This window comes from Pundamilia nyererei, unplaced genomic scaffold (genome assembly GCF_000239375.1).
Source record: "Pundamilia nyererei isolate P.nyererei 1_Seehausen unplaced genomic scaffold, PunNye1.0 scaffold00038, whole genome shotgun sequence".
Taxonomy (NCBI): Eukaryota; Metazoa; Chordata; class Actinopteri; order Cichliformes; family Cichlidae; genus Pundamilia; species Pundamilia nyererei.
In genome coordinates, this window is record NW_005187439.1 from 3247432 (window position 1) to 3263472 (window position 16041).

General features: G+C 41.7%; 2 protein-coding genes across 2 annotated transcripts in view; one reads left to right on the forward strand and one right to left on the reverse strand.

Moving 5' to 3' along the window:
• The first annotated feature begins 629 nt into the window (after positions 1–629).
• Positions 630–1100, forward strand: fam163b (family with sequence similarity 163 member B). The gene has a single exon (XM_005730662.1). The coding sequence runs from the start codon at positions 630–632 to the stop codon at positions 1098–1100; it is 471 nt and encodes a 156-aa protein (XP_005730719.1).
• Positions 1101–8563: 7463 nt separating this feature from the next.
• Positions 8564–16041, reverse strand: part of LOC102197741 (ADAMTS-like 2) — a 32266-nt gene continuing 24788 nt past the window's right edge. The window contains exons 12-19 of the mRNA XM_005730596.1: positions 15014–15117; positions 13980–14106; positions 13673–13886; positions 12733–12888; positions 11564–11734; positions 9526–9702; positions 9265–9409; positions 8564–9030 (exon numbers count right to left, since the gene is read on the reverse strand). Of these exons, the coding sequence (XP_005730653.1) occupies positions 8903–9030; positions 9265–9409; positions 9526–9702; positions 11564–11734; positions 12733–12888; positions 13673–13886; positions 13980–14106; positions 15014–15117 (1222 nt within the window). The 3' untranslated portion in view covers positions 8564–8902. The remainder of the gene's footprint in view (positions 9031–9264; positions 9410–9525; positions 9703–11563; positions 11735–12732; positions 12889–13672; positions 13887–13979; positions 14107–15013; positions 15118–16041) is intronic.

Below are 16041 nucleotides of genomic sequence, written 5' to 3' on the forward strand. Positions count from 1 at the left end.
TTTTTGAGACTTTCAGAAACTCACATCCACATGTTTTCTTCCCGAGTGAGTCCTAGCAGTTAGCATGTAAGATTGCAACTGTAGTTTTAGGAGTGATGGATACTTTTTGTAATCACCTGCCAAATATCATTTGAAAGTGATGGTCTGCAAGTGCCTTTCATGCTCTCACAGAGACGCCAAGTATATGCTAGCTACTTCCTAGCTTTGAAAGCTCCTCAGCTGGCAGTTTGTTCTTCATCTTTGTGATTCTGTTTACACCTGATTTCTTCCATGTTACCAGTAGGTGGTCATAGATAGACAGTTCATTGCTTTCATGAAAATGTTAAGATTCAGACAAAGACATGCCAACTAGCTCACTACACTCGCTCGCTATCTTTCAAAGTTACACAAACCAGCTTGTTTTTCCATGCCCTATATTTACTGTGATTTATACTTATAGTTAACACGGATCCGATTGGTTGAAACATATGATTTGAAACTCTCCAAAAGTTGATTCTGTTCATCTGGACGTAGCGTTTTCTCCAGATGAACAGAATCAACTTTTGGAGATTTACTTACCTGGATGATTGAGAATGCATCAAGACATTTGTTTTGAAAGTGCTCGTTCTTTTCTCGTTTTGTCTTTTTAAATGTTTGACTCTCACCTGGTCCAGTATTACTGCTGTAAGAGGGAGGAGTCTGAGAAGGGGGAAGAGGAGGAACCTGAGCTCGCCACCATGTCGCCGTCTCGCCCCCTGGCTCTGTCGGCTCCTCCTACGCCTCCGACGCCAGAGCAATACAGTGACGAGCCCGAGATGTACCCTCCCACTTTCCTCACTGAAGCCAACGGCCCCGTCAGCTACTCACCTCCGCCTCCGCCGCCACGCAGGTGCTATCGCTCGCATGCCTTCTGCCCTTCCTGTGCCCGCTGCTCACTACCCTTCTACTTGCAGCACCCAGAGAGGCTGTGCAATGGCGGTCGCAGGATCAGCTACAGGACTGTGCAGCAGCAGGACATGGAGTTGCCCATGGACTTGGCCAGCTTCTACCAGAAGCTGAACCTCATCCGCCAGGTCACCATGAAGGAAGTAGTCACCCACAGCGTCAGCACCGACGTTTAGGAAAGCAGCACCGCTGATTTAAACGATTCGATACACATTCAATTATTTCAGCACTTTGCTGTCAGTGTTAAACTGATAAATGGCTTTTAGACCAAACGTCAGGGCAGCGATGATGGAAATTCTGCAACGCTAAATGCATCATCGAAACACACGAAGGGACTAATTTCATAAACTGCTCCTTTTATTTGCTGAATAGCTAGGTAAGTAGCTACTTAACATATCTGCTGTCAAAGCATAAACAAGAATCGACAAAAATCAACACAGATTTCATTTGTTTAAATGCACCACACCAGTGCGAACAGAGGAGGTAAGATAAGTCTGGTTGTGTGGATATTAAAGATAATGTCAGACCAAAACCAGCAAGTATTATGTGAGTGTATCAAAGCCTGCTCTCTCTGTCCCACAGAGCTCCACTGTTGTTCCTAAAATAGTTAGATATCTCACTGTTGACCTCGGTGACTTGTTCTTTCATTAGCATGAATGCAAACATTGTAGCATACATAGGCCTAGCCCCGCACACACTGTCCCGCTGTCACAAAAAACCACTGAAGCACCAAATGTAGATTAATCTGTCACTGAAAATAGTCCCCAGCTATTGGTCTGTTAAATCCAATGACTGAGGAAATAATCTTTTCAACAGAGAGTATTTATTTGTATGTAAGCTGTTTTTCAACTCTTACACACTTAGTTTAACTTCAGGTAAAAGCTCATAACTGCACGGACACGGTCTCTTCCTTTGAAAGAATGATCGGGTGTTGAGACCAAGCGCACGGAAAAGTTTTCACGCAGCGATTAAATAGATTCATGCCATAAGAGGCCATGTGTTCAAAAAAAATGTAATTTTTAACAAAAACATATGCGTCACACAGAGTTGAGATTGAGCACTGAAAATCAGAAACAAAAGACATGCTTTTACAAGCTGTAATCAGAACAGCGCAGTTTCATAAAAATCAAAAAGTCTACCCAGTTTTGATTTGGGCTCATATTCAAGTGTATCTCCTTGTGCACCTATGGACTGGTTTCATCCTGGCTTCTATTGTTTTTCATGCAGTGTATGCTGGATCTCCTTCACTGTGCGAAAATGTTGATCTTAAGAGTTCATTTTATTTTGGTGGTAAAAATTCCAGTGAGGCAAATTTGGTGAATGATCGCGTTGCTGTGGAGTTTTCAATGCACTCTGCACTCTGAGCGGACACATCACGGCACATAAAACCACACCACAGACCCTCTGACTGGTCTCCCTCAGACTCCCCATGTTGAATTCATGAACTCGTGATTAATAAACTGAGCAATTCTGCCTTTGAGCAGCTTCTTGGTCATCACCAAGTGCTGATCGCCTTCTTGTGAAATTTGGGTCGGTTTTAAACAAAAGATATTTGACCTCTGCCAAAGTTTAAGGTCACACTGTAAATACCCAAAATGAGATTTCCGTGACAGGGTCTAAAAATCGCAGCTATTCGGACGTGCCTGAGAAGATGATTATGAATGGGAGACTGGCTAGATTGATCACACCTTGTATAAGAGACAGAATTTTTAAAAAAACAGAATGTGCAGAGGAGGAGAAGAGGATGACCACAGAAAATTCCTGGATGTAGTGAAGGAGGACATGCAGAGGGTGGGTGTGACAGAAGAGGATGCTGGGATATGGTGATGATAGAGGCAGATGAGCTGCTGTGGTGACTCCTAAAGGGAGCAGCTGAAAGAAGAAGAAGAAAACGATACGTAAAACTGCATAAAAGCTCAAATAATTTCTCATACAGATTCTGGTTGACTCATATTTGTGTTCATTGGTGTAGCTGTCACACAGGGTCAACACGGGGTTGTTAGTTTTTTGTTTGCCTTCCGACATCAGAGGCTGGAGAGCCAGGCTGTGATATGTCAGTATGTGACTGTTTCAGTACTAACAGAGAAAACTAACATTATTTTAAAGGGCTTTTCTGGAGCATTCAGTGATCCAGTGACTGTGAATTATGAGGGACAACATTTATATCCTGTTAAGACATCATGCTGTAGATAAACGCTGTTCTCCAACTTAGATATTAAGTATTTAATACCTAAAAGAGGAGGAATGAATTGTACATACAGTATTTAAGGGGAAAAGATACAGATATATGTCAAATATTCTTGATGACAGAGCAGTAGATCCAAATTATATTTTACAAATTTTACATCCATAGAGAGAAACAACTCTACAGCTCCTGGACTCATTTCTTCTCCTTTCACAAAACAACACAGATGCTGACACATTTATCGGATCGGAAACTTTGTTTGGAGCAAACTTTCACTCTAGCAACATGTATGATAAAATAGTACGCTGCTAATCAAAAAGGTTTGTTCTCATAGGCTCACAGAGAGACTGGGTGTATTTGCCTGTCTGTCAAACAGTGCACAACCTGCAGTGCTGTGATCTGAAACATATATTTGGAAATCTTTCAGCAGAAGACTTTTACTATATGATGAAAACTTATGAGACTGTATATGCCTATATGTATATCTCCAGCTGCATTGCTGGAGTCTGATATTTTTTGGCCACCTTTTTTGAGCAAGAAGGTAAATCTAACCAAGAGCAAGAACAGACCACACAGTTATACAACCGGAACTTACCAGCCATGCCCTCAATCATACACTGCTTCACAATTCACTCTGAACGAGACCATGATTTAAAATAAACCTCATATTATATCAAATAAATAACGGCTTGAAACTAGTAATAGAAGCTATCAATTCAGGAAAGCACTGTTCTTCACAACCAGAGCAGTTGCTACATGATGGCCATTAAGAAATATGCAGGTTTACTTAGTTTAGTGCAGCATTACTGCAATAAAAAAAACTTAAAACTGGCTGTTTGTACACTGACACAGCTAAACTGACTGCACAGTAGTTCTGTTCAGTTTTTGGTAAACATTAGCAAATGATCCTTCACTTTTCTAACAAGCTTCAAGCCGGATGGATGGTAGAATCACAGCCATGAAGACAAAAACAGAGAGGCACATCATTCAACTCCTGCCCCCTTGTCATAGTGTGGTCTGTGCCAGCTGGTGCTGAAGCCACCATCTTTAGTCAGTGCATTTGGTTTGTTTCTCTCCTCTGCTCGCTGTTTCACTTTGTTTGTGTGAGGTGCTTTTAGTCCTTCAATTCACTGCATCAAAAAATAAATGAACATATATGTGCAGCATCTACACATCTCATACATGGATTATTGTCTCTAAGTTTAATGTCCACAGAAAAACCATGTTCCATACATTATGTATCATATGGTCATCCCATGATTTCTCCATGCAGTCTCCAGAAAGCTGAACATGCTTAGAAAAGATGTCAAGAAAGGTTATATTTTTATTTGGTCGTCCTAAGTAAAGCACTGTCCTCACAGCTCCTTATGATCTGTGTGAGTTTGGGTCATGGATTGCTTCTGCTCATTGAGGAATGACACTATTCAGGGTAAGAGAACATATTTGTGCCACTTAAGGTGTTTTCCGAGATACAGCTGCAGGTTGCTCACTGTGATGACTGCAGAGTTTTTATCCACAGCAGTTCTTCATTTTTTATTTTATTTTTTATTTTTTTAGAAAAGATTGAAACTGTTGCTTTGGTTTTTTGTCTGCTTGATGTGTTTCAATTATCCTGTCAGTGCAGCAGATGAGGCGTTTGGGTCTGTCAAACTGGCCAGCAGGAGGCGTCAGTCACCTCTGCAGCCAAACCTTTGTTTACTGTAGCCGCTCTGTGTGTCAAGTTCATTTACTGTGTTAATAAAATGATGCAAAACTTTGGGGTGTCGGTGTAATTCCCTCCAGAAAAGGACCAAAGCAAAATGTGCATTATTTCATTGACTTGTCTACACCCAAAACAGCTTCAGAGAGGAGAGGGGGGTCTTGGAGAAGAATAAACACAACGTCCTCAGCACCACTTTCACACTTTACGTTACTCTGTATGAAAAAAATAACTACACTTACTCACATATTGTAGTTACAGTATATTAGCCCAGCTAAATTACAGACCATAGACTCAGTTTTAGGACTCTGAACTAGACTAAATTAGAATATGCCACTCCGTCTGCTACAAATGAAACTCTTACACTTTCATGTCATTTAAATTGCAGTTTGCTTTGAGCCCTTGGTCCCAGATTTCTGTGCTGTTTTGGTGTTTGCATTTCTTATTCTTGAAGTGGTTGAGCTTGTGGTTCCTGTTTGCCTTTGTTGTTATTTTTTTACAAGATGTTTGGGTTGTGTGATATTATCTTATTTCTGTGGTCTCTGTGGCGATTTTATTATTATGACAGTCTCCCTGTTTATGCCTCTCTTTGTCTCATCTTCATGCTCAGGCCTAGCTGTTTACTTCCTTACTTTTTACTTCCTGTTTTATTTTTTAAGGTTAGTTTTCTTTCGTGTCTTACATTAATTTTACATTCTGCCCTGATTGTCTTCACCTGTGTTCATTTCTTTTCATCTTTGTCTCTTTGTTCTTCTGTCACGTCCCAATCAGCTCTCAGTGTAAATGTAGCCCTGTTTTCCCTTTTCCTTTGTGATAAGGCATCTGATAGACGGCTCATTTTTGCTTACTGCATGTGGTTTTCTCTCATTTGCTCCTTCGTATAGCTGAACTTTAGTTTATGGTTTGGATCTTTAGCATTTTGCTAAGTAGACCAAAGATCATGGCCTTTGTTTTTAATTTTGACAGCATACTGCATTTGGGTCGTCTATACTGCACAGCCTTGACACATATCTTTGACACCTCCTGTCAAATCCATAAGTATTTGAGATAATAACCCTCAGCCGCTACAGTGGAGTGGCCTATAGACCTGGTCCCTGTACTACGAAGCAAGTTCACATACCCAGGATATCTGGCTTCACTTAACCTAACAATCAGGCTGAGCAGTCAAGGTGGATATCATCTTAATAAGATGAGTGAGTTCACGTGACCTGGAAACATGACGAGAACTCAACACACAACCTGACACTGGACAAAGGAAGACATAGGACTTAAATACACGCAGGAGGTGATCAGGGGAAGTGGAAACACCTGGAGAATTAGCTGCGTAAATATAAGTAAATGAGACTTAAACATAAACAATGAACATCAAAGTATAAGAAAACTCCAAACCCTGGGTCAATTGACCCAGAACCGTGCCATAATATTTGAATATTAATGTGTAAGTTCACAGATTTATCAGTATCACATCATTAAGACACAGGATAATCTGATTGATTATATTTCTTATTACATTAAATGAGAGTTTAGATATATATGTGTGAGGCACAGCTGTCGTGGTGGTGTTTAACGATCTGAGAGAAATAACTAAATAAATAGAATTTAAATGCAGGCTTAATCTGCATGCAAACATGATATGAAGTAAACAAGTAAAAACAGGTGGGAGTCAAGGACAAGGAGACGTGTGCCACAGTGCAGTTCATTCATTCCCAGTTCACATCTTGCTATGATATAGCAACGCAAACAAGCCCAGTAAAGCCTTTCTTTTCAGTTTCAAGTCTTCTGTCATAGCCATCTAAAGATATTAACTCTTCCTAAGATGAAGATTATTTTGGCTCCTCCTGTATTCACAAAAGATGATTTGCAGACTATTCTTTGTGGCAGTTGCCCTTCGTGACACAATTCTATTGGAGATTATTTATCGGAATTTCAGGAGCGGGATCAAACCTCCAAACACACTCCTTCCGGTTGTCATCTGTATAGGTTCCCCCAGTTCTGCAAGCTGTTCATTCTCGTTTGCGTGCCCCACCGTCCCTCCCTCCTTGTTCTCAATTCTTTAACTTCTTCCTTTCTATTTAGTGCATGGGGATCTGTCAGGCCCAAGAGCCATCGCCAGTCCCCTTCCGGCCTTTCCCAAACCGCAGCTCAATTCATGTCAAAGCATTCACTTTTACCTACTAAAACGCTGTCAAACCTAAAATGAAGACGTGGGCCCAGCTAGTGAACAGGAGTTTGGGTCTCCTCCTGAGTTTTAACAGGCACTTGTTAGGTAAATGTGTAAAGCACTACACTACGGGACCAACAGACTAACCTTTCTTAAAGATGTGCGATTGCCCCAGTCTAACTGAGGCTTTGGAGATATTGGCTAACAACAAACTACCATCCTCTGAACTGGCACAATAACTAAAAGTAGCCAGTCCCAGTTGTGTTTTAAGAAAAAGAAATCTTCAAGTCAGACAAGTCTTGTTGTGACTATGTGTTAAAATGTTCCTACAGATTTCTTTCTACAGTTTGTTACTCAAATTAAAAACGCAAAAAATAATGTGGTATCCATTCCTGTAAAGAAAAATATCAAAAAAGTGCAAAAGTTAAACATGAGAGAGGCGAAATGTTTGAACTGTTATTTAATTGAAATACATGTCAGTACCATTAGGTTTTCAGTTTATTATCAACAGTACACAAACTCCATATTTAGTTTTGTACAAAGAGGTATCGGCAATATAAAAACACAGTACACATTAGTTAGACATACACGTACACGTCTTCTGAATACATTTCACCCATACTTCAAGTTTCAGGGATCTCTCTGTCTGTGTTCGGATCAACTCTCTCCTCCTCTGTCACGCACACAGACCAGAGCTGGTATCAGTTGACCTGATGAATAACCATAGACTGGCATCAGGAGCGTCACGCTAAATGAAAATGTTCTATCACTAATAAATATGCTTCCATATCCTGCAGGCACGCCGGTGTGGCGTCAAAAGGCAGGAGACGGAATGGAAATATAAGCTATATATATATTTATATATATTTAATTTTTTTTACTTCCTGTTTGGCCATACCAGACGCTAAAACTGAAACACATTTAAATAATATTTCATAAACAGTATCTGTTTTAAATATTCTACTCATGCAATATCTTCAGTTGAGAAATAATTTAATAGAGCTCTTCCTTGCAGCGATAACAGGAACATGCTGCTAACTGGTGATAGAGGTTTGTGAGACCGCTTTACTGTTGACTCCGTTGTGTCTCCAACTCCGCATGTTGTTTAGCGCAAATTTTCTAAAGGAACTGAAATGATGGACCCATAAATATTCAGTAACAACTGGTACAACAGGGTCTGCAGGGTTAAATATAAAGAAAATAAGAAGAAATATGATAATAAGGGAGAGGCATGCTCTGCTTTATTTTCCCCGAGGGGCTGATAAATGATAAATGAGCCAAAAACGGCGCTTCCTTGGTTCACTACTAGAGGCTGGGTCAAAAAGTGAGTGAGCTCAGGAGCAAATTTAGAGGGCACAACGCTCTGACTGTGAGAACAGAGGCTCCACTCACCTGCTGTTTGTACCTGCTGTTACTGAGATGCTGCCACAAGGGTCTTTATAAGATATGTGAGGATTATTTTGAAATATTACTCATGCAAAGCTACTCTGGTAGAATCTAAAAATACAAATATTGACTGGAAAAGAGCAGAAAGGAACTATTTAATATTTGATCATGCATTGTGTCGGAAATCCTCTCAAAACAAGAAGAAACTAAAATCTTTTTGTAGCATCGAAGCAGAAAAAAGAGACGTTTGTTTACTCGTCCTCATTAATTTCAAAGTGCCTCCCAAAGTGTACATTTCTTTTGTCTAATTTTGTGTGAGAACACTGCAGCTGATGTTGTAACATCAACAGGAACTGACAGGACTTCATTTGAGATCATTTAAACTGACCCATCTAAATCCAAGTTATCTGAGGAACTTCGTCTTTTTAAAAAAGGCTGACTGACATTTATCTTTCCCTCATTATTCACAGTAACTGCTGTACAGCTGAATGTATTTCCTCATGCCGGAGTTGAGAGTCAAGGTGGAGAGAGGCTGCGGCGTCCTCGACTAGGAGGCTGGAGGTCGAACGGAGCGGCAGGAGTGGCAGCAGGCCTTGCTGTAGTACCAGTGGCTACACAGGTTGACCTTAAGAGCTAGCAGGCAGTTGGTGGAGGGCCGATCCTGACAGCTCTCATCTGGGAAACAGTCAGACTCACAATTAGTCCTGGAGGCAACTTTCAAACAGCTGTATACTCCACTATACTGTAGAGTATACTCCACTCTGAGCTGTCTATCTTTCTTCAATACTGCCTCTGCCAAAACTGGCAGACATGAGTAAAAAAAGGCAGCTGGCAGTTCACTTATAACGCCTGCAAGACTCATTAGGAACAGTAGTTAGGAGGGAAGTAGCAGATTCTCTTTGTTGTTACCTGGAGGCTCAGTGGGGCACGGCTGCAGAGTGCAGGTCTGTTTGGCCACTGGTTTGGTGAGGGGGTCACAACCTCGGACCAGCTCCCTGCCCTGGTAACACTTCACGTCCCTCATCCTCACACCGATGCCACATGTCTTGGTGCACTGAAGGCACATGAAGCCAGAAACACAGTCATTAAACACGTCTGTTTTGCTGTTATCCTAATTTATCTTCATTTTGAGAGCTTATTTCACACTCGAAGACTTTCTGTGGAGCTCACCTCAGACCAGGGGGTGGTGTACCATTTGAAGCATGGCCTCTCGAAGCAGGTGTTCTCTTCTTCAGGCTTCTCGTTCCCCACACATGCCTCCTCATCGAAGATCTGGAACTTTCCTCCGCTGATGCCGACGCATTGAACGATCCTCCGTTTCACACCACGACCACAGGTTGTGTTGCACTGCAGTTAAAGGTAAAATCTTTGTAGCATTGTTAACATTAAAAAGGGACTTTGTGCATTTAAAGTTTCTTCATAAAGCTCTGCAAATATTTCATAAAAAATTATATCCTTAGTTTATTTGTCTTGGGGGTTTTTTTTGTTAATAAACAGTCTGAAAAATGCAAAAGTTGCAGTGCAAGTTGGGCCTTTTGTTTTATAGAAGAAATGTTCACCCTGTGAATATATTCAGAACCTAACAGATCTTCCCTGCATATTCATGAAAATGATAACACTATCTCCAAACATGCTTTCCTTTTTGTTTGAACTGTTACCACTGTGTGAAATATTAAATGCTGTTAGATTATTTAAAGAAACCCCATGCTTGTAACAATTCTTTAGCTATTCAGTGACAGGAGAGGAAAGTCTTTCAGAGAACAACAATTAAAGAGTCTTTGGGTGAGCACTGACTGTTTAGGGTGTTGGATAAAAATGTCCCAACATTTGCTGTCTTCTTTATGATTACCGTCTGTTGATATCCTGAATGTGGTCTGTAACTGAGTTGGTACATGTGACTGATACATGTTAAAGTAACATCCACCTGAATGGCAGGAAACCAATAACCTTGTCTGGCTGCCTTCCCTTCTGCACTCACACATACACTTAATGTAAATATCAATCCATTCTCTCCCGCCAGGTCGCCAGTCTGCCGCAGGGCTAACACACAGAGACAGATAACCATTCGCACTCACATTCACACCTATGGGCGATTTAGAGTTCCCAACTAACCTATAGCCACTACTGCATGTCTTTGGACATCTTTAGTGTCTGATTAAGGTTGTCTGATTAAATCTGATTAAGGCGACAGACCTGGTCACCCTAATCCAAACTAAAACCTAACCCTTACAGGCTGCTCTACAAGAGGTAATGATAAGAAAGTTCCATATGCAGCTTTTCAAATGAGTTAGTATTGAAATATAAGATGGCCTGTAAAAAAGGTTTCCAAACAGGGAGACCAAAACCCTAAGCTACTGCAGAGGTGACAGGTTCATATCCATTCCTATATTTTTAAAGGAACAACGCAGGGGGCATCCGGAATTGAACCAGAGACCTCGTGATGTGCAGTCAAATACTCTTCCACTGAGCTACTGCCCATGTCTGACATTTTCCAACAGAAAGCAAATGCAGCACACATAAGGCAGGGATTATAATCTGTTGCAGACATATGCAGACATCACGGGTGAGGAGTCTCTCTGAGTACACTCAAGTCTGCTCAAAACCACCTGAAGGGCAGATGGATAGCTTGTGCACTGACAAATAGTGTCTCAGTGGACAAATGAACTATCACAAAAAATGTGCAGGCAAGCTAACATCTGCACATATCCAAGTCACTCAGACCCAAGCAGACCCTAGCATGCTCACCGAACTGTATGCTTTAATACATGTTAAAACCAGATCCTTAGATCAAGGCTGTTACTGGTAGGTTTAGAATGTAGTAACATTTCTTTAGCAAAAGTTTAAAACTAGAGCGAATTAGAATAAAGCCTTAAATGCATTTAGGTTTATAAAGGAACTATATCTAAGTGTTTTCATGGGATTAGTCAGTATCCATCCAGAGGAAACAGCTGCATGATCTTTACTCATAAACTAGTTAGAATCCTCTTGTAAAGCATAAATTTCTTTCCCCTTCCATAACTCTAGGCACTGGGATTTGAACAAGAGACCTCTTAAAGTGCAATCAAATGGGCTCCCACTGAGCTATAACTCCAGGTCCCCCCCAAACACGTGTGTCATGCTTTTCTGTGATTACAAAAATCACTTAAAATGTGTGTCAGGTCTGCTCGCAGTAACATCTTAATTCAGACAGTGTGTACCCGGGCCTCACCCTCTCCCAGTCTTGACTCAGCCAGTGCGGAGCGCAGTCTCTGTCTCCACAGGGGTGAATGGCTAAGGGCTTGTTCTCTGCTGAGCACTGGTTCTCGGGAACCACGCGACCCTCCGGAGCCTTACAGTACACATGACGCACCATCTTCCCCTGGCCGCACGACCCCGAGCACTGCAACAAACAAAGGTCACGCCCGATGCGTCATTATCAAGCGGGAGCAATTGAGTTCTCATCACAGTTATCTGCAGCCAAGCTTTGTCGCACACAGCGTGAAGTCATTTCAGGTCACCTCACATCATGGAAAATAAAAGATCAGCATGTGAGGCCGTGTTTAGGCAGATGTTAAATAACAACACATGTCACCAGAGTTTAATATTTACTGCAGTTAAAGTAGTTCATCAACAACACAACAGCAAAACCTCACTATGCTGCGCACACTGAGTTTATTATTAAAAACTATATTTGTTGGTCGTGCTGCGATTAAACTTTTAGACCACGCGTGTGTAGCTCAATAAGCAAGTTTTGTAGCAGCATGGCTTTATCCACGTCATTTACATTTACGAGACAGGCGTAATTTCAAACCAATTTCCTTCCAGTACAGAATAAACTTGTAAATCTGAAGACATCAGAAATGAAAAGTTACATCTGGTTACATCTGTTCTCAGTTGGCAAATTTATGAAAAAAAAGATAAACTTTTTTGGCCTTGTGTTGTGAATTGTGATTTTTGCATTTCAAAGTGACAGCTCTTTAGTTTTCTGTGTTTTTCCAAGTCGGAGGCTGCGGTTGTAAATTAGTCCTGCGATTTTCCAGACTTTCACTTTGAATGGAACATCGGCAACTACACCTCGTGTCCGTAACACAATAAAAGCAATAAATTCACACCGTGGCACTTAAAAGACGGCTGGGACAGACGAGCTGTTTTTCCAACAACCATGAAAATGATGGAGGAATGTTAGACGCAGGAAAAATAATTTAAAATAAAAGAAATAGAACGTTTAACTTAGACACGGATTGTAACATTAAAACATAAATTAAGTGTCTTTCCTTTTTTTCACTGTCTGAGATTCCAGCAGGGACGAGAGATAAAATATGCAGATATGGTAAGATTTTAACTCCTCATCACTCATGTTCACTGACACGCAGGTTTGTGTAAAGTAAAAACACTCACGGGTCCCCACTCGGACACAGTCCAGTGGCGTTCGCAGGGAGGACCGGTACAGTTTTTGACGTTCGGCGGTTTGGTCAACGGGTCACATGGTCTGGTCTCATCAGAGCAGCGCACATCGCGGGTTACCTGAGCTTTGCGGCCACATTTAGCAGGACACTGCAATGAGGAAAGAGTCGTTGTCATGAAGAAAATGAAGCACGTTGATTGGTAGAAATGCATTAATTACATTATATTCTTTATTGTTTATCTTTGCTTTGAATAAATATCTTGAAAAGACAGAAGAAAATTATTTCAGAATCAGTAGGAACTTTTATGGGTGGCCTAGGCATCACTTTTAAAGCTTTTTCCTCAAAAATGCACAAAACCACCCCAAAAACATGTTTATTACATTTTCCTAACAGCACCGTTGACTGTTCGTATGTAATGTAAAAGAATGAATGAATGACTGTGGTCATGTCTGCATTGATCCACAAAGAAAAAAAAACATCAGCATGCGTACCCGACATTTCTGTCATTCTCTCTCTGTGTCATTCAACCTCTAACAATCTAACAGAGTCACATTTAGGGTTTTTGGTGTCTGTTAAGTGTTTCTGGAGAATCCATCAGTGACCACAATCTGACCACAAGACTGTAGCACACAGCTGCAGCCCTCAAAGCTTGACAAGAGAACGACAGAGACATCTGCACTGCAAGAAAAAACAAATCCTGCAGAGTGCCGGGGAATGTTTGCACAGAAATCAAATGCAAAAATCCAAGCAAACAAAAAAATATGCAAAGTAAAGATACTCTGTATGTTTTAAAGGGACAGTTCACCTCAAAAGTACATGTCTTTCTTAAGCTTGTAGTGCTATTTATTCAGCTACATCTACTCAACACACAGAAAAGTAAATCAGATTGTTTTAGTATATTAGTACAAGCTCACATTCCTGGTTTATCATACCTCCATCCACTCGGCCACCTCCCACTGTGGGCCGCACGCGGGGCTCTTGCAGGGTCTTCTCTCCACGGGTCTCTCCAGGTCAGCCATGGTGCAGAGGTCACTGTAGACCGAGCTGTCCAAACCCGGCGAGAGCATCTTCCAGCAGCGCACCTGACGAAACTGGAAACCTTCCCCGCAGGTCCTGGAGCACTCGCTCCAACTGCTCGCCTCCCACCTGAAAGATTTGTCCATAATTATCAGAGGAAAAGAAGCAGCCACAGTAATGATCTGTTTATTAAAAGGTTTATGCTCCTCCGGGGGATCGCACCTGGGCTGACATTCTCGGCCAATGCAGAAGTCATGGACCGGCTCTGGTCTGGTCAGAGCGTCGCAATACATATCGTGTACTTCCACGCCATCGTAACGAACACATGTGACAAAGGACCTGGAGACTCCTGGATTGTAGGCAGAGTGAACTGATTTATGCAACACATTTTATATACAAGGGGGAAAAAAGCACAGTGCACACAGAGTATCAAAGTCCTTTCTAAGTGCATTGGATTTCTGTATATTAGTGCAATTCCTGTTTTGTCTTGAAGCTGTACCTATATTGAAAAAAAAGTCCAGTGGAAATCAAAGTGACCACTAGTTCAGATGAAGTCAAGCTCAGCAGGAATCTCAGTAGATCAGCTTATCCTAAACTGATGGCTTAGGTGTTAGCTGTCTGCTAAAAATCTCTATACTGCATGCTATCTGAGATGCTTTCGCCCGTTCGCGGTTTTTACAGGTAAAGTTGCTGTGCTGCTTTCCGGAATTGGAAACACTTATTCATTCATAACATTTGTTCATTAAAAAACAGAGAAAAAACATGAAACATAAAAGTAAGAGCGGGAGAGGAGGTGGGTTGCCATGCAAACCATCTTGCACATGTGCAGCTCCTGTGGACTGGCTAAAACTGGTATATGTTCAAACTGGATGCATAGACAGTACAGCTATCAGCTCACGTGGGCCGACACAGAGATCACCAAATTTTCAGGAATTGGAGTGGAGCTTGAATTTGTGCCCTGGCATAAATTACGTTAATAATAACTTGTTAAATCTATCTTCATTTTAAACAGAAACAGAATGCATTGCATGTCTTACATAGACAATGGGAAAATTACAAATTATATGGAAAGGAACAATCACTTCGCTGCACAGCAAATGCACAGAAAGTTGCTGCACCACACAAGCTCTGTCAGGTTTCAAGAGTCAAAGGTGTTACAGAGACCTGTCAGGTCTGGGATCTTAACTGATATCACACTCTCACTGAACATGGATGTTCTCATGGATGTTTTATGTGTGCTTTGAGTGTTTGCATACCTATGGAGCAGGTCATGCTGCACGGCTCCTGTGATGAAAGTTTCCAGCGGTACAAGTCAGCAGGACTCAGCTTCAGGTTCTTCTGGTAGAGCCGCTGATTCCCCCTGTCACGCACAAAGGACACAGGTCAGTTGTGTGTGTTTGAGTATGCAACTGCAGCATGCTATGCAGATGCAGTTCCTATGAATCCTCAACCTGCAGATATCAAGTTTTCAGGGCAACATTTTAAGAGCACGTCTTCAAACCGGGTAATTTGAATGAAATATCCTTTTCAGGACTTTTAAGAATACCCAGGAGTAAACACACAAACACCCACACAGAGGCAGGCTGTCTCCCAGGCCTCAGACAAGCACAGCATGACAGCTGATTCACAGCCCGCATCCCGGCAGACGCACTTTGTTTTTTCACCACATCACATAAAAGTCATGCACACATTCCTGTCATAACAGTCGTTCCCAGACATTTATCTGAAAATTGGAGACACGTTGAGTTATACCTCACCGGCATCCCTCCATGTAAGCCAGACCAAATCCTGTCCATTATTTTCTCACCAGAAGTGATGGCAGCCTGACAGCGGAACACGTTCCCCTCTGCATCATATTCTCACTTTTCTTGCAAATACCTTGAATTATTTGTTTCTAAGCACGGCTGCATTTCCCACCTCCTCCACCTTCCTCCCCTCTGTGTTGCTCTGCTCCGCTCGTTTCCTCTCCTGTCTCTGTCTCCCTGAGGAAAGGGCGTGTCACTGTATGTTTTATAGCTGCTGGCTGCAGAACGGGTGAAGCCAACATGAATTATAAATATGACGAATGCAAAACCTGCCAAGTCTACCTGTCGGCCTGTCCTGCAGCATATATCTGCCTGACTGCTGTACTGACCGTATATCTACTTGTCTGTCTGCATTGCTTCCTTGTATAGTACTGGTCCACCTGCTTTTCTGCCAATTGGTCTACCTGTCTGGCTGATTTACTGCCTGCACTGTTTATCTATGTGTCTTCCTGCTTTGCTGCTTGTCAGTTAACATGGCT